This window comes from Stegostoma tigrinum, chromosome 1 (assembly GCF_030684315.1).
Source record: "Stegostoma tigrinum isolate sSteTig4 chromosome 1, sSteTig4.hap1, whole genome shotgun sequence".
Lineage (NCBI taxonomy): Eukaryota > Metazoa > Chordata > Chondrichthyes > Orectolobiformes > Stegostomatidae > Stegostoma > Stegostoma tigrinum.
Window position 1 is genome coordinate 129,609,334 of NC_081354.1, and position 27,713 is coordinate 129,637,046.

The 27,713-nt window shown below is 43.8% G+C and overlaps 1 protein-coding gene across 2 annotated transcripts in view; it reads right to left on the bottom strand.

Annotated features, from left to right (window-relative positions):
• The window catches only part of parp8 (poly (ADP-ribose) polymerase family, member 8), a 371,536-nt gene that overhangs the window by 92,251 nt on the left and 251,572 nt on the right, over positions 1–27,713 (bottom strand). For both annotated transcript variants that reach the window (XM_048531692.2, XM_048531677.2), the window contains exons 13-14: positions 22,937–22,990; positions 22,759–22,854 (exon numbers count right to left, since the gene is read on the bottom strand). In XM_048531692.2, the coding sequence (XP_048387649.1) occupies positions 22,759–22,854; positions 22,937–22,990 (150 nt within the window). The remainder of the gene's footprint in view (positions 1–22,758; positions 22,855–22,936; positions 22,991–27,713) is intronic.

A 27,713-nucleotide genomic window follows, 5' to 3' on the forward strand; every position in this document is an offset into this window, starting at 1 on the left:
TCTGATTCTGAACTCCCTGGTAATCAGGAACATTGTTCCTGTGTTTAGCCTGCCTACTCTTATTAGAATTTTATGGGTTTTATGAGATTCCCTGTCATTCTTCTAAACTCCAGTGAATACTGTTCCAACCAATCCAATCTCTCTTCATACACTTATCATCCCAGGAATCAGTTAGATAACCTTGATTGTACTCTGAGGAAGGGTCACCGGACCCGAAATGTTAACTCTGTTCTCTCCTGCACAGACACTGCAAGACCTGCTAAGCTTTTCCAGCAACTTGTTTTTGTTCTTTATTGTACTCCTTTCATTACCAGAACATCCTTCCTCACGTACAGAGACCTAAACTGCACATAATACTCCAAATATGTTTTCGTCAGGGCCCCATGTAATTGTAGTAAGACATTCTGCACTCTAATCCTCACTAGGCAGGTCAAGGTTCCATTTGCCTTCTTGCAACTGCCTGCTGCAACTGCATGAATACTTTCAGTGACTGGTGTACAAGGATATTCTGATCTTATTGCACTTGCCCATTTTCTAATCTGTGATCACTCAGATAATTTGCCTTCATGTTTTTACTACTGAAGTGGATGACCTTACAATTATGTACAATTTCCTTGTATTGTTGCACTGTCTGGTTGTTGGATGGGGCCAAGGTGTTCAGAAAAGAGTTTCAGCTCTTTGATCCAATGACAGTGAAGGAACAGTGATATATATCCAAGTCAGTATAGTGAGCAGCTTGGAAGGGAACTTGCAGGTGATGGTATTCCCATGTATTTGTTGATTTTGTCCTTCCTGATGGAAAAGGTTCTAGGGTTGAAAGATGCCAGCGAAAGAGCTTTGGCAAGTTGGTGAATTGCTAGTTTTTTATTTTTCAGTTTTCATTTAGATATCTTAAAATTTAGTTACGTTACACTCTTATTCTTCAAACATTGTTGCACTTAAGTTGTTGCATATTTGTTTTTTAACCTTACAAACCCTATTGCCCTGGAAGATCATCTCTTGCTTTTCTGCACAGCTGGTCAGAGAATGGGCATGGAGGTACTGAAAACAGGCAGCATGAGACAACTAAAGGGGTCTGGGAAGCTGGGGAAATCATGGAGAATATTTATAAGCGCTGCTTTTTGTCATTTATATAACTGTGAATATATAAAAATATATATAATTATTTATTATTATACAATATAAAAATAAATAAATATATATAAAAATGTAAATATAAATAGATGAGAATATATGAGGCATTGTTAGTACGTTGCAGATATCAGCAAGATAAGTGGTGTAGTGGACAGTGAAGAAAATGATCTCACATTACAATGAGACCTTTAACAGATGGGCCAGTGGGCCGAGGACTGGCAAATGGAGTTTAATTTACATAAATGAGAGGTGCTGCATTTTGATGAGTCAGATCATAGCAGAACTTATACACTTAATGGTAAGGTTCCTAGGAAGAGTTGCCGAACAAAGAGGCCTTGGAGTGTGGGTTCATAGTTCCTTGAAAGTGGAGTAACAGAGTGGTGGAGAAGACATTTGGCACATTTACTCTCATTGGTCAGTGCACTGAGTACAGGGGTTGGGACATCATGTTGTGGCTGTACAGGACATTGTGACGCCACCTTTAGAACACTGCACACAATTTTGGTCATCCATCCATTGAAGGGACATTGTTAAACCTGAGCGGGTAGAAGAAAGATTTATAAGGATGTTACTGGGAAATATTAATTTAATATCTCTCCCATCGAGGCTCAACACAAAGTCAACCTCAATGATCTTGAAGGGGTCCTACTCTCTGTCGTTGCTCTCTTTCTCTTACATGTATTTATACAATCTTTTTTGAATTATCATTAACCTTATCTGCCAAGGCTATCTCATATTCCCTCTTTGCTTTCCAGATTTCCCCCTGAAGAATGCACATAGGGTCTTTATTCTCTTCAAGAGATTCATTTGATTGCAATTGTCTATTTCTAATGTATGATTCTAATGTATGAACGGGAGCATAGTTCTTCTGAACTCTCACTATCACACTCTTGAAGGCCTCCCATTTGCGAACAGTCTACTCAAATCAACTTTTGAAAGTTTTTGTTTCATACCTTTAAAATTTGTTTCACTTGAATTAAGAACTTTAATGGACGACTCATCCTGTTCCACAATCCAAAGAAAAGGTGAGTTTTTCTCTTTCTCTAGTAGGAACATTTACACATTAAAGAAAATTTTCTTGAACATACTGAACAAATTCTTCACCATTCAAACCTTTAACAGAATGGCAGTCCCAGTCAATGTTTGGAAAATTAAAATCCCCCATTACAATCTTATTATTCTTACATACATTTGAGATCTCCCCAGATATTTGCTCCTCAATTTCCCTCTCACTATTGGGACAGGGGGCTATTGTATGATCCCATTAAGGTAATCATCCCTTTCTTATTTCTAATTTCAACCCATATGTTTTCACTAAATGATCCCTCAGAAATATCTTCTCTAATTACAGGAGCAGTCATTAAAAAATCCTTTTAGAATGCTTTTATGATTGATAAGGGGTAATAAATGTAGGAAGCTTTACTGGTATGTTTAGGATGAGCAAAATACACAATGAACTCAGGATATCCTCTTCCCAGGAGACCCAGAGTGAAAGGATGGTATCTTTACTCCCGTGGCTGGAATTATTACCAAACAAAACCAATTCATACTCATTTGTAACAAATTGCAGCACAAATTTGACTTTTCTAAGAATTACTTTGTGCTGTGTTTAATTGGGTAACTGCTGTGAGAACAGAAGGATCATTTTGTCTTATTTGGAACACAAAGTACAGCAACCAGCTGGAAACAATGACTTGGGATTCTAATGCAGACATTATGATTGTTCCCCTTGCCTTTCTGTACTGTGAAATAATCAATGCTAAGCTCCTAATCTACTCTTTAGCCAGTGGTCAACCCACTCGATTAGTTGGCCATCCTGCCACCTGTCCTGTCACTCTTGGGAGATGACAGTGCTGTCCTACAAATCAAGAGTATGGACTGTATACTCCAAATAAATTTGCAGTGCTCCAAGAAGACAGCTCACCACTGTATTGTCACTGGCAACTAGGGAGAAACAATAAATGCTGCCCCGGCCAACAAAAGTCACTTCCCATGTATGAGTTAAAACATGTATTTGTCTGCATGGGCCACTTGAGAAAGCATTATGAGAGGAAGTGGCACTTTGGCACCAATGAAAACTGTAAGCAGGGCAACTTAGTGTAGAGACCAGTATACACGCTAAGTGTGGTGCCAAGCATCTTCAATGGCAAGTATCTTCTCCCTCAATTAGTGAGAAAGTCCACCAGATCAAGTATCAAATCAGGCTTTAGAGGTAAAGGGAACTGCAGATACTGGAGAATCCAAGACAACAAAATGTGAGGCTGGATGAACACAGCAGGCCAAGCAGCATCTCAGGAGCACAAAAGCTGACGTTTCAGGCCTAGACCCTTCATCAGACAGGGGGATGGGGTGAGGGTTCTGGAATAAATAGGGAGAGAGGGGGAGGCGGACCGAAGATGGAGAGAAAAGAAGATAGGTGGAGAGAGTATAGGTGGGGAGGTAGGGAGGGGATAGGTCAGTCCAGGGAAGACGGACAGGTCAAGGAGGTGGGATGAGGTTAGTAGGTAGATGGGGGTGCAGCTTGGGGTGGGAGGAAGGGATGGGTGAGAGGAAGAACAGGTTAGGGAGGCAGAGACAGGTTGGACTGGTATTGGGATGCAGTGGGTGGAGGGGAAGAGCTGGGCTGGTTGTGTGGTGCAGTGGGGGGAGGGGACGAACTGGGCTGGTTTTGGGATGCGGTGGGGGGAAGGGGAGATTTTGAAACTGGTGAAGTCCACATTGATACCTTTAGGCTGCAGGGTTCCCAGGCGGAATATGAGTTGCTGTTCCTGCAACCTTCGGGTGGCATCATTGTGGCACTGCAGGAGGCCCATGATGGACATGTCATCTAAAGAATGGGAGGGGGAGTGGAAATGGTTTGCGACTGGGAGGTGCAGTAGTTTGTTGCAAACTAAGCAGAGGTGTTCTGCAAAGCGGTCTCCAAGCCTCCGCTTGGTTTCCCCAATGTAGAGGAAGCCACACCGGCTACACTGGATGCAGTATACCACATTGGCAGATGCGCAGGTGAACCTCTGCTTAATGTGGAATGTCATCTTGGGGCCTGGGATAGGGGTGAGGGGGGAGGAGTGGGGGCAAGTGTAGCATTTCCTGCGGTTGCAGGGGAAGGTGCCGGGTGTGGTGGGGTTGGAGGGCAGTGTGGAGCGAACAAGGGAGTCACGGAGAGAGTTGTCTCTCCGGAAAGCCGACAGGGGTGGGGTTGGAAAAATGTCTTGGGTGGTGGGGTTGGATTGTAGATGGCGGAAGTGTCGGAGGATGATGCGTTGTATCCGGAGGTTGGTGGGGTGGTGTGTGAGAACGAGGGGGATCCTCTTTGGGCGGTTCTGGCGGGGGCGGAGTGTGAGGGACATGTGGCGGGAAGTACGGGAGACGCGGTCAAGGGCGTTCTCGATCACTGTGGGGGGAAGGTTGCGGTCCTTGAAGAACTTGGACATCTGGGATGTGCGGGAGTGGAATGTCTTGTCGTGGGAGCAGATGCGGCGGAGGTGGAGGAATTGGGAATAGGGGATGGAATTTTTGCAGGAGGATGGGTGGGAGGAGGTGTATTCTAGGTAGCTGTGGGAGTCGGTGGGCTTGAAATGGACATCAGTTACAAGCTGGTTGCCTGAGATGGAGACTGAGAGGTCCAGGAAGGTGAGGGATGTGCTGGAGATGGCCCAGGTGAACTGAAGGTTGGGGTGGAAGGTGTTGGTGAAGTGGATGAACTGTTCGAGCTCCTCTGGGGAGCAAGAGGCGGCGCCGATACAGTCATCAATGTACCAGAGGAAGAGGTGGGGTTTGGGGCCTGTGTAGGTGCGGAAGACGGACTGTTCCACGTAACCTACAAAGAGGCAGGCATAGCTGGGGACCATGCGGGTGCCCATGGCCACCCCCTTAGTCTGTAGGAAGTGGGAGGAGTCAAAAGAGAAGTTGTTGGGGGTGAGGACGAGTTCGGCTAGGCGGATGAGGGTGTCGGTGGAGGGGGACTGGTCGGGCCTGCGGGACAGGAAGAAGCGGAGGGCCTTGAGGCCATCTGCATGCAGAATGCAGGTGTATAGGGACTGGACGTCCATGGTGAATATGAGGTGTTGGGGGCCAGGGAATTGGAAGTCCTGGAGGAGGTGGAGGGCGTGGGTGGTGTCACGGATGTAGGTGGGGAGTTCCTGGACCAAAGGGGAGAAAATGGAGTCCAGATAGGTGGAGATGAGTTCGGAGGGGCAGGAGCAGGCTGAGACGATGGGTCGACCAGGGCAGGCAGGTTTGTGGATTTTGGGAATGAGATAGAAACGGGCCGTGCGGGGTTGGGGAACAATGAGGTTGGAGGCTGTGGATGGGAGGTCCCCTGAGGTGATGAGGTCATGAATGGTGTTGGAGATGATGGTTTGGTGCTCGGGTGTGGGGTCACGATCGAGGGGGCGGTAGGAGGTGGTGTCGGAGAGTTGGCGTCTGGCCTCGGCGATGTAGAGGTCAGTGCGCCATACTACCACTGCGCCGCCCTTGTCTGCGGGTTTGATGGTGAGGTTGGGGTTGGAGCGGAGGGAGCGGAGGGCTGCCCGTTCTGCAGGGGAGAGGTTGGAGTGGGTGACAGGGGTGGAGAGGTTGAGGCGGTTAATGTCTCGACGGCAGTTAGAGATGAAGAGGTCGAGGGAGGGTAGGAGGCCTGGGGGTGGTGTCCAGGAGGAGGACTTGTGTTGGAAGCGGTTGAAGGGGTCAGTGGAGGGAGGGTTAGGCTCCCGGTTGAAGTAGTAGGCGTGGAGGCGAAGGCGGCGGAAAAACTGCTCTATGTTCAATCGTGACTGGTATTCGTTGATGTGTGGTTGTAGGGGGACAAAGGTGAGCCCCTTGCTCAGGACTGACCGTTCGTCCTCAGTCAGTGGGAGGTCTGGGGGGATGGTGAAGATTCGGCAGGGCTGAGTGTGGCTGTCTTCTCTGGGGTTGCTGGCTGTAGAGGTTGTGGGCGGAGCGATGAGGTCGTCGGCCGTGGGCGGGGTTCCGTCGGCGTCGGCCGTGGGCGGGGATCCGTCGGCGTCGGTCGTGGGCGGGGTTCCCTCGGCGGTGGGAGTGTTGGGGTGGGCGGCAGCAGCGGCTGCGGTGAGGATGACTGCAGCAGCGGTCCTGGAAGTGGTGTGGCCGGCGGAGGCGGATGTGACGTCACCGGTGGGGTGTCCGGCCGTGTCCTCATGGTCAATGGCGGTGGGTGCATGGTGGGGGAGGGGCAGGGACAGACTCGGGATTTGGGAGGCGCAGGAATCCTCTTGTGGGTGGCAGGGGCCCGTGAGTTGGTTGTACTTACGATTTTTGGTGTCCAGTAAAGCTGAGTGAAACTCGGTGTTCAGTCTGTGGATCCTGCGGAGGATAAAAAACAGCAGGGGTCCTTTGCAGGTCTGGGAGAGGGAGGCTCTGAGCTGGGGCAGGCTGGATTGCAGTGTGTGGAGGTGCCGGCGCATGGCTGCGAGTGTCTGTCGCAGGACTCGCAGGGAGAAACGCTTTTGAAGGGTCTGGATATTTTGGGTGTAGAGGTGGTCATGGTTGGGGCCAAATTGGGAAGGCTAAAATGTGGACTGTAGTCCCTTGGGGATGATCCGGTTCCGTAGGCAGGTGCTGAGGAAGGTGATGTGGCTGTGGTACCTGGTTTGCTTCAGGACATGGTCGAGCAGTTTCAAGGCGCAGAGATTACAAGAGAGTTGCAATGGGAGAGAGATTCCCTGAGGTTGGTCCGGAGGGAGGAGGGTAACTTCTTCAGGTTAGGCATCCCTGGAAGAGGCTTCGCAGTGAGGTTAAAATAGTATCAGAGATAATGGGAACTGCAGATGCTGGAGAATCCAAGACAACAAAATGTGAGGCTAGGTGAACAGAGCAGGCCAAGCAGCATCTCAGGAGCACAAAAGCTGAAGCTTCGGGCCTAGACCCTTCATCAGAGAGGGGGATGGGGAGAGGGGTCTGGAATAAATAGGGAGAGAGGGGGAGGCGGACCGAAGATGGAGAGAAAAAAAGATAGGTGGAGAGAGTATAGGTGGGGAGGTAGGGAGGGGATAGGTCAGTCCAGGGAAGACGGACAGGTCAAGGAGGTGGGATGAGGTTAGTAGGTAGATATGGGTGCGGCTTGGGGTGGGAGGAAGGGATGGGTGAGAGGAAGAACAGGTTGGGGAGGCGGAGACAGGTTGGACTGGTTTTGGGATGCAGTGGGTGGAGGGGAAGAGCTGGGCTGGTTGTGTGGTGCAGTGGGGGGAGGGGACGAACTGGGCTAGTTTAGGGATGCAGTTGGGGAAGGGGAGATTTTGAATCTGGTGAAGTCCACATTGATACCTTTAGGCTGCAGGGTTCCCAGGCGGAATATGAGTTGCTGTTCCTGCAACCTTCGGGTGGTATCATTGTGGCACTGCAGGAGGCCCATGATGGACATGTCATCTGAAGAATGGGAGGGGGAGTGGAAATGGTTTGCGACTGGGAGTTGCAGTAGTTTGTTGTGAACTGAGCGGAGGTGTTCTGCAAAGCGGTCTCCAAGCCTCCGCTTGGTTTCCCCAATGTAGAAGAAGCCACACCGGCTACACTGGATGCAGTATATCACATTGGCAGATGTGCAGATGAGCCTCTGCTTAATGTGGAATGTCATCTCGGGGCCTGGGATAGGGGTGAGGGGGGAGGTGTGGAGGCAAGTGTAGCATTTCCTGCGGTTGCAGGGGAAGGTGCCGGGTGTGGTGGGGTTGGAGGGTAGTGTGGAGCGAACAAGGGAGTCACGGAGAGAGTGGTCTCTCCGGAAAGCCGACAGGGGTGGGGATGGAAAAATGTCTTGGGTGGTGGGGTTGGATTGTAGATGGCGAAAGTGTCGGAGGATGATGCGTTGTATCCGGAGGTTGGTGGGGTGGTGTGAGAGAACGAGGGGGATCCTCTTTGGGCTGTTGTGGCAGGGGTGGGGTGTGAGGGACGTGTGGCGGGAAATACGGGAGACGCGGTCGAGGGCGTTCTCGATCACTGTGGGGGGAAGTTGCGGTCCTTGAAGAACTTGGACATCTGGGATGTGCGGGAGTGGAATGTCTTGTCGTGGGAGCAGATGCAGCGGAGGCGGAGGAATTGGGAATAGGGGATGGAATTTTTGTAGGAGGGTTTGTGGGAGAAGGTCTATTCTAGGTAGCTGTGGGAGTCGGTGGGCTTGAAATGGACATCAGTTACAAGCTGGTTGCCTGAGATGGAGACTGAGAGGTCCAGGAAGGTGAGGGATGTGCTGGAGATGGCCCAGGTGAACTGAAGGTTGGGGTGGAAGGTGTTGGTGAAGTGGATGAACTGTTCGAGCTCCTCTGGGGAGCAAGAGGCGGCGCCGATACAGTCATCAATGTACCAGAGGAAGAGGTGGGGTTTGGGGCCTGTGTAGGTGCGGAAGACGGACTGTTCCACGTAACCTACAAAGAGGCAGGCATAGCTGGGGCCCATGCGGGTGCCCATGGCCACCCCCTTAGTCTGTAGGAAGTGGGAGGAGTCAAAAGAGAAGTTGTTGTGGGTGAGGACGAGTATCCCATTCTTTAGATGACATGTCCATCATAGGCCTCCTGCAGTGCCACAATGATGCCACCCGAAGGTTGCAGGAACAGCAACTCATATTCCGCCTGGGAACCCTGCAGCCTAATGGTATCAATGTGGACTTCACCAGTTTCAAAATCTCCCCTTCCCCAACTGCATCCCTAAACCAGCCCAGTTCATCCCCTCCCCCCACTGCACCACACAACCAGCCCAGCTCTTCCCCTCCACCCACTGCATCCCAAAACCAGTCCAACCTGTCTCTGCCTCCCCAACCTGTTCTTCCTCTCACCCATCCCTTCCTCCCACCCCAAGCCGCACCCCCATCTACCTACTAACCTCATCCCACCTCCTTGACCTGTCCGTCTTCCCTGGGCTGACCTATCCCCTCCCTACCTCCCCACTTATACTCTCTCCACCTATCTTCTTTTCTCTCCATCTTCGGTCCGCTTCCCCCTCTCTCCCTATTTATTCCAGAACCCTCACCGATGAAGGGTCTAGGCCCGAAACGTCAGCTTTTGTGCTCCTGAGATGCTACTTGGCCTGCTGTGTTCATCCAGCCTCACATTTTGTTGTCTCAAATCAGGCTTTAGGCAGCTTCTCAATCCCATCAGGAGCTTTGTCACTGAAGGCTTTCCCTGGCTAAAGCTACCAACCAATGGATGCTGGAGAGCATGCATGGAGAGCCAAACTGCACAGCCATGAAGGGCTGCACCAAGAGAAGACAGTTTTTATTTTAGGGGCCATTACAGACTAGGGATTGTGGGCAGATGGGAGTCAAGAGAATGAGGAGGCACAAGCAGGGAGGAGTGTTTTAATCACAACCCCTGCTTGTCCTCTATCCATGCACCTAATTACCTCTGATTTGGGATTGAGCCTTCATCCCAATACTGGCAGGCAGGTAGCCTATCCTGGGTTCCCAGTTGGTTAAGAAGCCACTTCTCCTGTCTGCTGAGAAGGTGGGTAATTGGTCTGGTGCTGGTTTGAGGGCATTAATTTACCATATAAGAGTCTAAATTGGTGACGGGTTGGGAAAGTTACCCATTGACCTTTCCTTCCAAAGCTGGATTGTTCATATGATGGGAAGGCGTTGGATACCTCACCAGTGTGAATCTGCCCGAATATTTGGTTTCTCTGCTGCTTGCCCTGCCACTTCTAGGACTTGGAAAATTCCACCTTCTCAATCCAGAATATTCAAGATTATGTTGCATGGACCACTTAATGAGTAGTGACTGTTTGACACCTATGTTAATTATAAATAGAGCAATTTATCACTCTTTCTTTCTGTTCTCAACATGCTTTTGTCCAAGAAATATTGCTCTGAGCCAAGTTGCACTCCATATTAAAATTTGTGAATGTTTCAGAAGTTGTGGTCCTCAAAATTCCCATTTCCACTGACACACAAATTCAGCATTTCCTGTTGGTTTCCATCTGTAGAAACCACATCATTGTGGTGAAAATATCTGCAAATTATAAACAACTTTTGAGCAAAATACAAAATCAAATTATAAGGGTAGTAACAATAGAAAGATGCTTTCAATTTCCAATTGGATGCTGGTGGGTATATATCACAGGGGAAAAATTTCACTAGCCTATGTACAAAGGGACAACAACTGTAAAAAGCCATACTTACATATTGTTCACTAATGGGAAAAATTGCCAAAAGACAGAAAAGATGCATGTTGAGTCCCAGAAGATTTACGCATAGAAACCAAATGTTTATTCCAAGATGAGTTAGTAAAAATGTCTTATGAAAGGAATTGAGGAGATAAATCAGGTGAAGAGGCCAAAGCATTCCAGACAATGGTACAGTAATTGTAACCAGGTCAGCCAGGTGGTCCTCATAGAATATGAGTTCCCTGATTGAATCAAGTTAACTGCCCCAATCAGGGAACTCTGACTGACAGGTATAAACAGCAGTGTCAGAGGTGAGGATGCCAAGCCAAAGTCAAGTACTATATATATGTAAATATAGGGCTCAAAAACAAAGTTGCTGGAAAAGCTCAGCAGGTCTGGCAGCATCTGCGAAGGAAAATAACAGAGTTAACGTTTCGGGTCCGGTGACCCTTCTTTTGAACTCAATTTTGTGGAAGGGTCACCGGACCTGAAACATTAACTGTTTTTTTCCTTCACAGATGCTGCCAGACCTGCTGAGTGTTTCCAGCTTTGTTTTTGTTCCTGATTTACAGCTTCTGCAGTTCTTTCGGTTTTTATTTTGTAAATAAAGGGTGACTTGGTAACAGGATGCCGGATTCTATGGAATTATTTCAGATCAGGTTTTGGCACTGAAGGCACAACTAACTTACAGGGATGCAGAATATGTCACAACAGGCTAATGGAACAGAGAGTTTAGTAAGACTATGTGGAAAGGTGGAGGAAGTTGTGGAATTAATGAGATAATTAGGGCACAATTATTGTCGCTAATGTAGGTTATTGAGGAATAGGGTTATGAGTGAGGATAGGTGCTGTAGATATTACAGACAACACTTTGAATCAGCTGAAGCACATAGGAGTGCGGGTCTTGGGTGGGATGCTCCTAGGGTCGGTGTGGACTTGTTGGGCCGAAGGGCCTGTTTCTACACTGTAGGGATTCTATGGATGAAGGGCAGAGGCCTGCAGAGCACTGTGATGGTCAAGTCTGAATGAGTGTTTCAATGGCAAATAGGCAGTGTCAAAGAAACAGAGGAGGCAGTGGTGGAAAATGCATATGGGCTAGTACCACAGCTAGACGTCAAATAAGGTGCCAACGCTGCAAACAACCTGATTTGGGTGAGGCAGTGAATGGAGAACTAAAATTCAAAGCTAAGGTACACAGACTGAAGACCTAGGACGATGGCTTTAGCTTTATCGACGTTTGACCAATCCAAGTCTGGATGTTGGACAAAAAGGCTGATGCCACATCTGTATTGGAGGGAGTTCCTAATGTGATGGGGCTGATCCATCAGCTTTCATGCGGAAACTGACCAAATTACTTTAGATGATGTTGCCAAAGGGGCAATATTTTGAGGAGGTAGGACAGTGAGGTATTGTTCACTGAAGTTGAAGAATTGCATAACCCCGAGGCAGAGGAAGAAAAAGTGAGGGGACAGGCTTGAGAGAAAGCAGTGTGTGTATGAATTATTGTAGCAGAATGACTTTGAAAAAAAGAGTGGTGAGATTTGTGGATGACCATGCATTACTAAAGAGGAGCAGAAATAGACCATTCTGCAACTTGTGCCTGATCCAGCATTCAAGACCATCATAGGTAATCTGATTGGGTTTTCAATTCCATCTTCGCACCTAGCCGTGATAACCCTTAATTCCTTTGCTAACAAGATTCTGAATGATATTTAATAACAACACCTCCACTGCCTTCTTAGTTGGAGAATTTTAATAATACATATCCTTGAGAGAGAAAAAAAATCTCATCTCTGATGTGAAAGGGCGACCCCTAAAATTTAAACAGTGCCCCTAGTCTTGGACTCACCCACAAAATAAAATATCCTTTCCACCTTATCATCAATACTGTTCAGATTCCTATACACTTCAATCAAGTTACTCCTCAGTTTTGAAACTCTGGTGGAAACAAGTCTGACCAAACTATTCTCTTAATACATCCCCTTCTTTCAACATAACAATCACGTAAAAAAGTAAAACCACCATAATCCTACCAGACATGCGGCTGCTCTCTGACAGAGTACAATGGGATCTTCGTCAGATGGAAGGTAATGCATTTTGGAAAGGCAAGTCAGGTCAGGACTTATACACTTAATGGTCGAGTCCTGTGGAGGGCTGCTGAACAAAGAGACCTTGGAGCACAGGTTGATAGTTCCTTGAAAATAGAGTTGCGCGTAGGTAGGATAGTGAAAAAGCAGCATTTGGTTTTGAATCATAGAACCCTTACAGTGTGGAAGCAGGCCATTCAACCCATCATGTCCACACTGACCCTCTGTACAGCAGCCCAACCAGTTCCATCCTGCTACCCTACCCCTGTAACCCTACATTTTCCATGGCTAACTCCACCTAACCTACACATCCCTAGATACCATGGGCCATTTAGCAAGGACAATCCACCTAACCTGCACATCTTTGGACTGTGGGAGGAAACCAGAGCACCCAGCGGAAACCCACACAGACACGGGGAGAATGTGCAAACTCTACACAGACAGTCGCCCAAGGGTGCAAGTGAACCCAGGTCTGTGGTGCTGTGAGGCAGAAGTGCTAACCAGTGGGCCACCATGCTTGCCTTTATTGGTTGGAGCATTGATGTAGCAGTTGGGAGGTCATGTTGTGGCAGTACAGGATATTGGTTAGGCCACAATTAGAATGTTATGTGCAATTCTGATCTCCCTGCTGTGCGAAGGACATTGTGAAACTTGCAAGGGTTCAGAAAAGATTTACAAGGATATTGCCAGGGCTGGAGTGTTTGAGCTATGGGGAGATGCTGAGTAGACTGATGCAAGTTTCCCTGGAGCGTCAGAGGCTGGGGCATGACCCTACAGAGGTGTATAAAATGCTGAGGGGTGTGAACAGGGTGAACAGCCAAGGTCTTTTCCCTGGGTAGGGGAGCTCAAAACTAGAGGGCATAGGTTTAAGGTGAGAGGGAAATGATTTAAAATTGGGACTTATGGGGCAACTTTTTCACAAAGTGGGTGGTCCGTGTATGGAATAAGCTATCAGCAGAACTGGTACAGGCTGTTACAATTACAATATTTAAAAGGCATCTGGATCGGTATATGAATAGGTAGGGTTTAGCAAGATAATGGGCAAAATGCTGGCAAGTGGGACTAGATTAATTTAGTACATATGGTCAGCATGGATGACCTGGACTGAAGGGTCTGTTTCCATGCTGTATGTCTCTATGACTATAATTTTTCTTGCCATCAAGGATACCATCGCATTAGTCTTCTTGATGACATGCTGTCTGCACGTATTAACATTTTGTGATTTACATATTAGTACAACTAAATCTCTCCACACCATTTAGTCATTCTCCATTTAATAAGTAATCCACTTTTTCAGCCAAAGTGACCAATTTCACATTTTCCCACATTATACCCCGTTTGCCAGAATGTTGCTCATTCACTCAGTGTACATATGTCCACCAATAACTTCCTTATGTCTTCTTCACAGCATGTAAAGCAACTGTGAAAGGGAATAAGGCATTGACTTCACTGACATTAAATGGTGAATTCCAATCTTTAGGGATTAAATTGTGTAATTATCTCAACTGTCTATTTTCAGCAAGTCCCATCTGCTGAGAGCTGCCAGTCAGGGAGAGAGCAACTGAGCACCTAAATAATTATTATCTGATCAAAGTAAGTATTTGTGAAGTAAAATGACCATTAAAAGACCATGGATGTTACAAACCTAGAATAAAAACTGAGAGTACTGAAAATATAGGAAAGAAAACAATTAACTGGTCACGTCTGATGAATTCTTTTGAATATTTTCATGAGACACTGGCATGGTGAATCAGGGGGTTGTTGATGCATTACTGTGGGTGGGATTGTTCAAGCTCAAAGTGGTGCTGTGTGGATGAGAATGACCAACTTTTTTGTCTGACCAGAAGAGTCTTGCATTTTCAGCAGTATTCATCTTTTGTTGAAGCTTTGAACCTTTGTACACTTGCGTGTATTAGAGGCTACATAAATTAATATGAAGAATCCTAATCTTTGCAGACAGAAAGCACATGTATACACAATGACCCTATGTCAACCCAACAATATAAATGGCAGCCATTATCGAGATTATTTTGCAGGATGATACCTTGACCAATCTGCCTGAATTAAAATTTAAACAAAGTTTGGCAGTGAACTGTCAGCCATTGTCAAACCAGTGCATTCTCTACCACAAGACAACTAATAATCAAAGTCCACTTGTCAATCAATCAGCACTCTCCTCTCATTAAATATAAATGTTATATTCCCTTTACGTTAGTTTTCTGGAGAATTATCCTGATAAGTGCATGACAAACAACTTCTGCAAAATGTTTCTTTACAAGCACTCTCAAATTCCACATGACCAAATGATTAAAGGAAAAACAAGGGTCCTGTTGAGTAAACAATATAATTATTATTGCATAATTGCAATTATTTACACATTACTCGAATGTGACCTTCATTACTATCCAGGCTGTTAAGAATACACAAGTCTCAGGTCTGTTTCTTGAAATCTCATTTCTAGAGACATCATAGTGGGTGGTGCTTACTGTATGCAATCAAGCATTACGTCTTCATACTGTTTCAATGCCATAAACACCATCTCTAAAATCTTGTCTTTACGATATTATATTTATAGATTTCTTGACATATTTACATTTACCCCTACTCTTTCCCCACCCAATGCTCTTTGACTTTACAAGAAACAGGTGATTGGATGATTCAGTACTCTTCCTGAATGTGTTCTCTTTGGACTTGGAGGAATGGTAGTTTGTTAGGTTGAAGGTAGTCATCTGGGACTGTCTTCTTGATAATCTGAGGTCTTCATGTTTCTCTTGAACTGAAGGATCTTTAACCTCTTATATTTCTTTAATGATGGACTTTTGTGATGCACGACCATGTTTTATAGCTGTCAATGTGGTCCCAACTATAGCAGGTGATTTTATTTTTGCAGTATAACAAATCAATGCTGCTTGGCCTGCTGCGTTCATCCAGCTTCACACTTTGTTATCTTGGATTCTCCAGCATCTGCAGTTCCCATTATCTCTGATCATTATTTTTGCAGTGTCTTGGATCTTAGCTCATTGTCTGTCTGTCCCTTCTCAGTGGTGTCTTTTGTAGAGCTGTCTGCTCCACAGCTTTAATTTTTCTCCGTTCTGAGAAAGTCATACCATATTTGAAACATTAACCCTCTCCATAGATACATCCAGACCTGATTATCTACAGCATTATGCGTTTGTTTCAGAGTTACAGCATCTGTGCTATTTTACCTTTTTCCCCCCCAAAAAAAGTGCAATACAGTTCCCATTACACCTGTAGACATGTGTTGAAGTGGATGGACTATTCCTTCAACTTGGTGAAGATTTTGGGCACGCTCCTTCCCTCTTGGTGACTCAACTACTGATAAAAATATCTCGTTCACTTCCTCAATTGTGCTTCTTTGAGATGTGTTTATGACTTGATCGGATACCCTTTACTGTTGGTGCAGATTCTTCTTTGCAATATAAAGCATTTTGTTTGAACTTTTCCCTTCCTAATCACCTTAGCTCCCAATGATAGACTTGATCTTGGTGTGCAAAGTTGCTCACATTGGTCCATGACAATCTGACTGAATTCACTAGCCAATCCTTCCATTTTCTGTCTATCACGACACATCCCCTTGACAGATACAGATGGCTCATTCGCTGCCTCTATACTTGCATTTTCTCTCAAAATTTGTTGCCACTTGGAATCTAAACTCTCTTCAATTTTGTTAATAATGGAAAAAGAAACATTCAACCAAATAACTATAGCTTTCCATATCACTTACCATATGAAACATTACTATTTATTCCAATATGACTACACTCAGCTGATTCTGAATGTTTAATGTCCTAATTTGACCTTCAAGTCCAGCATTTTCTTTTTTGGCTTTTCCATGATCTTTTGCGGATAAACATCTTCCACATTTCAAATGAGATTGATGTCCATACATTCCCTTCTACTCAGGAGTGAAAATTATAAAGTATGTATCATTTTTTTTGCATTTGATGTCCATTAAGTTGAAGAAATGCTTGCACCATGACTTTGATGTAAAGTGCACTGACTCTTGGAATATGTCATTGAACCTCTGACAGCTACGAGCAGTGTTGTGTCAAGCACAGCTTGTTATCTGTTAATATAGTGACACTTGCTTCTGTCACCAGCTCGAAATACACGACGGATAAAAATGTCAAAATGCCAAAATGTTTTGTCTGGGTCACTGATTTCCTCCAGGAAAACTGTAGGTTTCTACTGGGGACTATACTACCTTATTTGCCTAATTGCATGTGTACATCTTCGGTCTTTTGCTATTCTGTTGCTATGTTCCCCTTTAGTACATTTTCTGAAAGTCCCTTATATTCTCAAAATAAAACAAAAAATGGTGTTAAAGGCTGGGCTCCTTTCACACGTGATCTTTGTTTGATTAAAGATGCTGACAAGGCATTTTAGTGTCTTATATTGATCTGTTTTACTTCCAGATCTCTGCTTCACTCACCATCTTTTTTTCTAAGGTTGATCTTCTTTGGTTGCAATGAACCCAACAATGACTTCAACTTGATCTCTAATGAATTCTGGTATTAAGTCACTATAGTCATATCTCTCCATAAGCTCATGAAGATCATTAATTAAAGCATTTATAGATTTCATGGATGCTGCAATATGTTACGAATCTTGTCCTATTAAGAATTATATTCATTCTGAAGTGAAGTAATTGTCAAAGCTTTCAAGATCTCTGTGAATTTAGTTGATATTTTGTTTACATGTTAGAGAGCAACAACATAATTCATTGTAAACATGGCTGTGTATGGAAGTATATTTACTAATTTAGTTTCTTTCTTCGGATCAAGATTAGAAAGTTATCCCAGATAATAGTATTTCCAGGATATCCAACACTGAGTTTAATTTGGTCTATCTCTGAAATATAAATTTTCCTAGTTCTGATACCAGAGCTTCCTTACGTGATTAAATGTTTTATCTTTTTAAGAAAATTCTGCAGCATTCACACTTCTCCTGTGCTCCATTGCTGCACTTAAGGGACTTCTCATGCTTGGGACAGCACAGTGGCACAGGGGTTAGCACTGCTGCTTCACAGCGCCAAGGGCCTAGGTTTGATTCCTGCCTCGGACGACTGCCTGTGTGGAGGTTGCACATTCTCCCCATGTCTGAGTGAGTTTTCTCCGGGTGCTGTGGTTTGCTCCCACAGTCCAAAGATGTGCAGGTTTGGTGGATTGGCCATGATAAATTGCCCGTAGTGTTCAGGGAGGTGTGGGTTATAGGGCGATGGTCTGAGGTTTGGTGTAGACTTGCTGGGCCAAAGTGCCTGTTTCCACATTCTAGGGATTCTATAATTTATGGTGGCACTGGAGACTGTCCTGGCTGTAATGGAGGTTGTCCCATGGGTTGGAGCTTGGCAATGATTCTCATTCTCCTCTATTACATTCTACCATTCCTCCATCTCTGTCGCATCTATTCTGATGATGCCAACTTTGACAAGGGCTCTCCAAGATGTTCTTCTTCTTCAATCAAGGATTCCTCACCACCATGTTTGACAGGGCCCTTAGCCGTGTCTAACCCACCTGCCACACTTCGGTCTTCACCAGTCCTCTTTCCCCCCTACAACAGTGATAGGGTTCCCCTCATCCTCACCTACCATCCTAGTGGCTCAGTGGTTAGCATTGCTGCCTCACAGTACCAATCTCAGGCGGCTGTCTGTGTGGAGTTTGCACTTTCTCCCTGTGTCTGCACAGGCTTCCTCCTGGTGCTTTGATTTCCTCCCGTGGTCCAAAGATGTGAAGGCTCGGTGAATTAGCCATGGGAAGTGCAGGGTAGAGGGGTAGGTTTGGGTGGGATGGTCTCAGGTGGGTCAGCTTGGGCTCAATGGGCCAAATGGCTGTCTTCAACACCGTAGGGATTCCATGATTCTATCCCACCAACATGGACCATTCTCTCCAGGACACCTTAGTCCACTCCTCTTCCATTCTCAACATTTGCCCACACCTCCATGGCACCTACCCCAGCAACTTGTCTGTTTACTTCCTCCCTCCTCACTATCTAAGACCCCTTCTAGGTGTGATTTACTTTGAAGCAGTGATTTAACTACACTTCACTCATCTAGTCTACTGATTTCGCTACTCACAATGTGGTTTCCTTTACACTCGGGAAATGTAACACAGAATGAGCAACCACTTTGCAGAACACCTACGTTCTGTCTGTAAAAATGACTCCGAGCTTGCACTTGCCTGACATTTCAGCACATCGCCATGTTGTCTGGCCAACATCTCTGTCTCAGGCTTGGTGAAGTGCTCCAGTAAAGCTCAGCACCTCATTTTCTACTTGGGAAGTCTACGGGCTTCTGGACTTGATATCGAGTTCAATAATTTTAGGGCCTGAACGCCTTTCCTCATGTCCTTACCCCAGCCCTGACACACCAGTCCTCACCAGCACATGGGCTGTTACCACAAATAATCAATTGTCAGCTCCTAACAGTCCCCACAAGCAGTTTTTCATTCTCCTAGGCTGACCCTTACCCATTCCTTTGTCTGCCAAACTGTTTTCCTATCTTTCAGGGCTCCATCTCCACCTATGGTATAGTCCTTCTGCCTATGCCCACCCCTTTTCTAGCATATATGGCAACCTTCCCCGAGCTACAATCAGTTCTAAAGAAGAGTCACTGGACCCAAAACATTAATTCTGCTTTCTCTCCACAGATGCAGCCAGACCTGCTAAGATTTTCCAGCAATTCCTGTTTTTGTTTACTGATTTCCAGCATGACACACAGTTCTTTGGATTTTTTTTTGTGCATTGTGTTTTCCGTATCTCTTGAAAGAATATGTGTGTTAGAACAGAGCCACACACTTCTTTAAATATGACACTGCCCTTTGAAACTCCTATTAAATGATAATTAACATGAAGTAATAGATTTAATTTGCTAACAAGTGGCAAATATTTCTTGCTGAAAGCTGGACAGAGATAGTTTTGCAGAGCCTGTAGGTTCTCAGGTCCTCGTCATGGAAATTTTCAGTTTAGTTTTCAGACAGTTCATGCATTTGTGGAATAATCTGAAAGGCAGTCTCTGTGCAGCACATTAATATTCAATAAGATGTAATCAAACAAATTTGTGATTTTTCTCTCAACTACTATTTCTAATAGCTATTCTAGCCTGTGATGTTCTTTTGAACCAATGAAGATTTATTTGTTTTCAACTTGTAATGAATGAAACTAAACTAAAGGAGCATTGTTTTCTTTGGGACAGGCTGGCCGGTGAAGTTGAGCCTCCTGGCCATGTGGCTATTTATCTCCAGTCTGAGTTACCCTCCTCTTAAAGGTTAATTCCTCACATTTCCCTCAGGTGTTCACTGCTCAAAACAAGCAAAGTTTGCTTTTCCCCCCCGATTAACAGCTTCACAAAGTACCTCAGCTAAGTTTCCATAACCAATCAGGAGCCAAACATAGTTTAGAGGACAGCGCCAGCTACTGCTTACTCACGAGTATGCCAATGATCTGCATCACTACGGCACAGTGGAGTAAAATCATAAATTTTAGAATATTACTGTAAGGAGTAGTACCTTGCAGAATCAGTATTGCAAAAGATTTTGTTTTCTTTACTGCATCAAGAAAAAATTCTCCTAATCACAGAAAAAGCAGCTGAAACAAGCCATGGACATAATTAGACCTACATGAAAGGAATACCAATGAAGTTTTTGTTTGGAAATAATCACTAAGAAGCAATACTTGTATGTGAGACTGTGAAACTGTCAGCTCATGCTCAAACTTTTGTGCTGCAAACATGTATGCAATAAGTATTGAAACAGAGAGAGACTAAGATCGTTCAATTACACTTTCCAACTAATCTTCTTGGCTTTGATGGCTTCTGTTTATGTCTTTCAATTGATCTAATTAAATCATATTGACAAACTCTGCTGGTAAAATTCATAAGTTAACATGGAGATTTAAAAGCTTTCGTCAATTTAAAAAGCTCACGAACACACAAACCCTCACAATCTGGGTGGGTTCAACGCTCGTCACTGGATCATATCTCTCACCTTAAACTTCATTTGCAGTGCAGTAAATATTATGACATTTTGTGAAATGCACAGTTTACTAAACAAGTTAGTTGTTTTGCACACTTAATGTCTGAGCTTGTGTTTGGCAGAATCAAGCATCAGAGAGCAGACACTTGCAAAGGCACACCGGATGCCACCTGCAGCATTGGCAAATGCATGAAATCCCACCAGTAACTTAGTGTCAATTGCACACTGCGTCTGGTTTTCTTTTCTGTTAAGACATACTGGTGAGCTGTGTACTGAGTGGTCTAGATGATGCGACCACTTTGTCGCTTGTCAAAGTTGTTTTTAAGGACTCATACAATAAGGTTAAATATTAATAGAAATTAAGCAAAAAACCAATTACATCTTATTGAATATTAATGTGCTGCACAGAGACTGTCTTTCAGATTATTCCACAAATGCATGAACTGTCTGAAAACTAAACTGAAAATTTCCATGACAAGGACCCGAGAACCTACAGGCTCTGCAAAACTATCTCTGTCCAGCTTTCAGCAAGAAATGTTTGCCACTTGTTAGCAAATTAAATCTGTTACTTCATGCTAATTTATAAAAAATCACAAGGCTTTTCCTTATGTAGCTTGTACCAGACAAAGATTCTGATATTTGAAGGCGTTCCCAGGCATAAACTGATATCTCTAACAAGCTCTTGATAACTTTGAAAACCCTTGCACTGTATATAAAATACTGGTTATCTCAGAATACAATGTCAAACAGAGACTGAATGGTTGCAATATGTACCTTTCTGTTTGTCAACAATGCACTTTGCTAATTTTCACAGAATCACAGAATGATAACAATATTGGAGGCCATTTGACTTATCATTTTGCATTCACTCTCTGAATAAATATTTCACTGCCTTCTCCCCATTACCCTGCTTATTCTTCCCTTTTGGATAATAGCTCAATAGCATCTTGAATGCTTTGCCTGAACTTGCTTTCATCACACTCTCCGGCAGTGCATTTCTAACCTTAGCCACTCGCAGAGGAAAAAAGATATTTCTCATATTATGTTTGCGGTACCGCGCAGTGTTATAGCACTGGAATACAGTTTAAATGGACGCCTCAAATATTTCTATGATGAAAAATTCAAACATTTTCCACATGACACTCCAATCAGATTGCAAAAGCACATTTTCATGTTTGGTTTCCTAGTGGCAGGAAAATATTTAAATTTACAGTTAATTAAGAGGGACACCAGTGTGAAACATAACAATGGAGAAACAAGTATAGAAGGGAGTGGGAGATACAAATCATAGAAAGGTTACAGCACATAAGTGGGCATTGAATCTACTATGTCCATGTTGACATCTGTAAGTACAACTCAACTGGTCTCACTCCCCTGCTTTTGCTCTGAATCCCTGCAAATCTTTACTCTTCAGATAATTATCCCATTCTCTCCAGCGACGGAATTTTACTACACCACATTCTCAGGCAGTGCATTCCAAATCTTTTTACCTATTGCATAAAAATGATTTTCCCCATTTCACCTTTGATTCTTTTACTAATCAATTTAAATCAATGTTTCCTGTTTTTTTATTCTTCTGCCAATGAGAAGAGTTTCTCAGAGTAGCCAACTCAGAATTTTGAATATCTTTCAGCGTTTATGCAAGGTAGTGCTGATACTGAATTACTCCTTGTGAGCTCTCACAGCGGATCCAACTCTAACATTTCTTTTAGCTGCTCTACACTTTTAAACTTAAACTCTAAGTCTGTACAAATGACTTATAATATTCTTTTAAATCTAATTACAGGTTTGAAGATCCTACGGTCATCCAGGCCTGAGCACTGGCACTAGTAGACTCGCAGCAGACTGCTGAATGGACTCTAGTCTCAAATAATGTAGCCTGCAAAGTAACTTGTATGCCTTTAAGTCTTTTTGATCTGTAATCCTTTGCTTGCTGTTAACTGCCTGTACCATTCATACACAAAACTTTTCACTGCATTTTGGTACACATGACAATAAATCAATCATGATCCAACCTTCCTTCAACTTACTATATTCGAACAAGATCAACTCCAGCTTCTCCAATCCATCCTTGTAAATGAAATCCTTCATCCATGAAGCCATTCTCATTAATCTATTCTGCAGCCAGTCCAATTATTTCACATCTACTCTAAAGTGCTGTGCTTAAAGTTGGATGCAAAACTCTAATATGGTCAATCCAGCATTTCAAGAGGGTTCATTGAAAATCTCTTGCTTTTATATTTCATGTCTGTATTTATAAACATCAGGGTCAATTGAAAATCCTGAGCATGGTGTCAGCCAAAACCTATCATTTGCTGTCATTTTGCACAAAACTTGGAATATGCAACATCAGTTTTGTTATTTCCTGCATCAGCACTCTAGTATAAACACTGCATCAGAATGCATAGGCATATTTAAAATTAAACAGTAAACTCTGTACTGACCCGGAGCATTGGCCCATTCTGAAAGACATGGGGTTCATCACACACCACACAGTACTCATTGAGGACTGGTATCCGTTGTTCTGCATACTCAATGGTCTGTACAAATAAAGGGACATCAATTATGAGACAGCAAGAGATGGGTTAATGCTTGAAACAATGACGTTGGTGAGCTCCTTACCTGCACGAGAAACCCATGCTCTCTTGATCCTGGTGTTCTCGTATTATAGCCAGACTAAAGGAATAAAAGGGAAGAAAGAGACGGTTTTAGCTATAGTAATCAAGATCGATAAACATTAATTTATCAATACATTTTACTTCAATGTATATGGGAATACACGTAGTACTTCCTCATACTGTAGTTACTAACAGAACAGCATCAGAATCTTCAAAGATATTCAGTTATTTGGAATAGCAGGCAGAACATGGTACTAATACCTCTCTGGAACCACCATGCTAAATGTTACACATGCCTACACCAATATAGGCACTACACCAGCTAAAGCACTAGCCCTCAGCACATAACTGAATTACAGGCATGTTCCTGGTCAGATATAGAGTGTGGCTGCTGATGGACACTTCTGAATGGACCCAATGCACTGGACATTTGTTTTATTCATAACACGAAATGTTGCCCTTAGATGTCTGGTTTTGGAGCCTGCACCATGTTACAGTAGTACAAAAGTTTGAGAACCTCAACAGTGTTCCCAGCAATTATGCCTGCAACACCCTATTTGGTTTAGTGGCACCTTGATCAGAGGAAATAAGAGTTATTCCCATTCAGCCCAGAAGGCTTGGGTGTCTCTTTTCAATTAGTGTTTTAACCTTCCAATAGAAGGATTTAAAAAAAACCTTGATTTCTCCAGTCTGGGGTTTAGACGTTGCCCCTCAGTAGGGTGAGCACTCTTGTTCTGTTCTGTTTGCCAGAGATGTATAAATGATATTTTCCCTGGAATTCACGATGGAGTCATCAGTTGCTCACTACAGTGGTTGAGTTGTCACATTTCTACCCTCTTCTATCCACTGCATTAATACCTTCGGCCTTCTGTACAGAAAACAATTACACTGGAGGTCGCATGACCGTGGCAAGTCACTGTATTAGATACAGTGTACAAATGCCTCCCTCTAAACAGAACTCCTCTGGATAAAAACAAGATTTCCACCCATATATTATAAAAGTTTTAAAATAACAACGTCTGTAGGACGGTTTTAGAAGTGGAGTGAAATATCCATTTTCCTACATTTAAAAAAGGCATCTATTGTATTTACCAGTAATAATGGGAACTGCAGATGCTGGAGAATCCAAGATAATGAAATGTGAGGCTGGATGAACACAGCAGGTCCAGCAGCATCTCAGGAGCACAAAAGCTGACGTTTTGGGCCTAGACCCTTCATCAGAGAGGGGGATGGAGTGAGGGTTCTGGAATAAATAGGGAGAGAGGGGGAGGCGGACCGAAGATGGAGAGAAAAGAAGATAGGTGGAGAGGAGAGTATAGGTGGGGAGGTAGGGAGGGGATAGGTCAGTCCAGGGAAGACGGACAGGTCAAGGAGGTGGGATGAGGTTAGTAGGTAGGAGATGGAGGTGCGGCTTGGGGTGGGAGGAAGGGATGAGTGAGAGGAAGAACAGGTTAGGGAGGCAGAGACAGGTTGGTTTATCTTTTCTTCAGCATCTGTTGAATCTGTGATTTTTAATTATTAAATCAGGAATCTTTTACAAGTGTGAACCAGCTAGCCTTGCAGAACAGTGACACAACCTGAGAAAGAAGATCAAGGGCAACGCAAGAATCACCTTGGCAGATCCAGTGAGCAAAGACCACAAAACGTTTTCCTAGTTTTCCCTCTATCCATGAAACCCAAGCTTTATTTCTACGTGCGTCTGTGAGTGTTTATAAGGGGATAAGAGTTCAATCAGTGCAGTTAGACGCTGACAGTTTGTAATTGTTACTTGCAGCTACAGTCTATTTGCTTCTATTTAATAAGTCGTCATTCTTTTAAGTACAGAAGCCTGGTCCATGCTTTCTGCCAACCTGGGTCTGAAAATCAGGTAAATCATGGAATTTTTACACATTTTTATAAAATCTTTAACTTTTATGATGATTTTGGTAACAGCCGGTCTTGATTTTCAGCATGGTGTCCCTCTGCAGGACAATAGTGCCATTTCTTTGCTAATAGTATGGCATATTTATGTTACGGTGTCTAGGGTGGCTTGGTATCTATAGCATCTGAAATAGTCCGCAGCCCAAATTGGTCTATGGTGGTGGTTATGCTCTACTTGATCTTTCCACCCCTCTTCGTCTAACCATTTCAGCATATCCTTCCACATAGCCAGTTAGCCCACCCATATCCGAACTGTGCTGGGATTTCAGCATACCTTATGTGTGCATCCAAATCATAGCCACATCATTCTGACTGAAAGGCACTAGAATCTCTCGTGTCAGCAAATGAGGCAAATAAGACCAGCGAATGTCAGTGACCTTGGTGATGACCTCTCATCATTTGTTTGAAAGGATATTAAGGTTCATACAGTTTTCAAACATTTTCAATATGTTACTTAGAGGTTTCATTCCTGATTTGGGTTTTCTGCTGTAAACAACAAATTGCTGACTGTTTATCAACCCGTAAAGATTATTGAAATTTATACAATAACAAATCACAAACAAAAAAAAACAGAATGGGGGATTTTGCAGTCACTAATGAGGCACCAATGTGCACAACATGTCTGAAAGCAGGTTCCAGAAGCACTGATGTCAACACAAAGGCCAATCACACGCAAGTATGTACAAATAGCAAGCTCGGAAGTCACAAGTATTTAATATCCTTCACATTTAATTTACATGTTCCAATAGGGAAATAAGGCCTGATTGGATTGAGATGCAAACTAAAATAAGGGCGAACAAAACCTTCAGAAAAAAAGGAATTTCTACATAATGTAGATACGATAGCCCCCAAATATAATGTTAGTTTCTTTTGCCTGAAAGAGAGTGTTTAGTAGTCATCTGAGCTCAGCAGTAAATGAAAAGTCCAGTTTCACCTTGTTCAACAATACCTAGCTTTTACAAGTGTTTTACGGCGAGACTAAGTGCATAAGTGCAGAGGTTCTCAACAATTTATAGATATTCCAGCGACTGCTGCCTTAGTGTATCTCAACAGTGCACCATCTTGAGAAGGTTGGAATCATGGACAGTTACTTCCGGATTTCTGCTTTATTCTGCTGTCAATTCCAACAGTTTTCCCTTTTGGAAGAATGATGGCAAATTCCTTCATTATCATCACCGTTGACAAATCTAGGTTAATACTGGAGAATCTTACAGTGGGATAATGGCAAGGATTCTACACACTGAAGTCAGCATGATGTTAATAATGAGCATGTGAATAAAATTGCCTGTTATAGGTTGTCAGTAGTAGTATCCTTACCTCTGAGCCAGGAGTCCTTTATTCAAGTCTCACCTGCTTTGGTTACGTGTGCTAACATTATTGAGTAGGTTAATTAGGAAAATAGAAAATTGCCTCTTCATTTTAAACCTTGCAATAGCCTATGTCGGTGATGAAAATGAACTGGAGCACACAATAACTAATATTCCAAAGTCTCAACAACAATTGTAAAAGAATTGTTAAGACACATTAAAAACAGAGAACTGGCTTTCTTTCTCATTTCAGAAAACTCTATATACTCCCTAATTGCAACCCATACTGTCCTGTTCAATACTGAGCAGCTGGTAATGCTGATGCTTTAGAATCTCAGTCAGCATTTTGTTCACAGCAGTGAACATGTTCCCCTGCAGAGATAGCAAGAATTTATGGTGGTGCTGGCTGTGTACACAGCATTTTATGCAACAGTATCTGTAAGACTAGCCAAGAAAGATTCTACCGTAGATAGAGGCAAAGTATAGTCCTGTGGCTTGCCGTAAGGTCACTGTGAGGAGCAAATGTTTTAAGGGGAGTAAGTATCTATGTGCAGAAATGTAAAGTCCAAGGAAATGAGTTGGAATGATCATATTAATAGTAGGAGATAAGAGTGGTGGAGTAGAGATTCGGCTGAGCACAAATCAGTGATGCATATTTTGTACAATTAATTCTCAGGGTTTCAGATGTCCCTGGCAAGGTGAGTATTTATTGTCTATTTATTCACATCTTCCTGAAGGTGGAGATGGACCTTTTTGAAAGAGAATGGAGTGGTCAGGTCACTTCAAAAAAAGCATGGAAAGGTTCAAATGCATTGGTGTGAGACTTTGGGGAAGTTTTAACATGAATAAACTGGATGGATATAAGCTGGGTGGGCTCAGGTTAGTATCTGAGACATCTGTTTCCTGACCAGATATATCATTACCCCATCGATTTTTTGGTTTTAACTGAGACCTGAAGTTGGACAGGCGGCATCAAGCATGATTATGATGGAATAGAACTCTAGATATTAAATGCCCGCTCCTCTTCTCCAAACAATCCCTCATTCAGGCCAGGAGAGGTCAGTCTGGGACAGGCCGGGCTGGGCCACGTGAGGTCAGGTGAACTCCACTGTTCCCTACATCCCAGCTATGGTTCTGCCAACTACACTAAGACGTAATGGAAGGGATAAAATGAAGGAGATTTATTTAGGGCACTTTGGCGGCATAGGTAACAATGAACAGTATAATCTGACACATTTCTAAGAATTTCACTGTTTTCCCCTTACATCTGTTTTTTTTTTATTGTTCATTCCAACCACATTGCTGTGGGTCTGGAGTCACATGTAGGCCAGAGTAGGTAAGGATGGCAGTTTCCTTTCCTAAAAGGACATTAGTGAGCCAGATGGATTTTTCCTGATAATCGACAATGGATTCATGGTCATAATTAGATTCTTAATTCCAGATAATTATTGAATTCAAATTCCATCGTCTGCTGTGGCAGGATTTGAACCCAGGTCGTTATGTGGGTCTCTGGATTAACAGTCCAATGATAATACCACTCAGCCATTGCCTCCC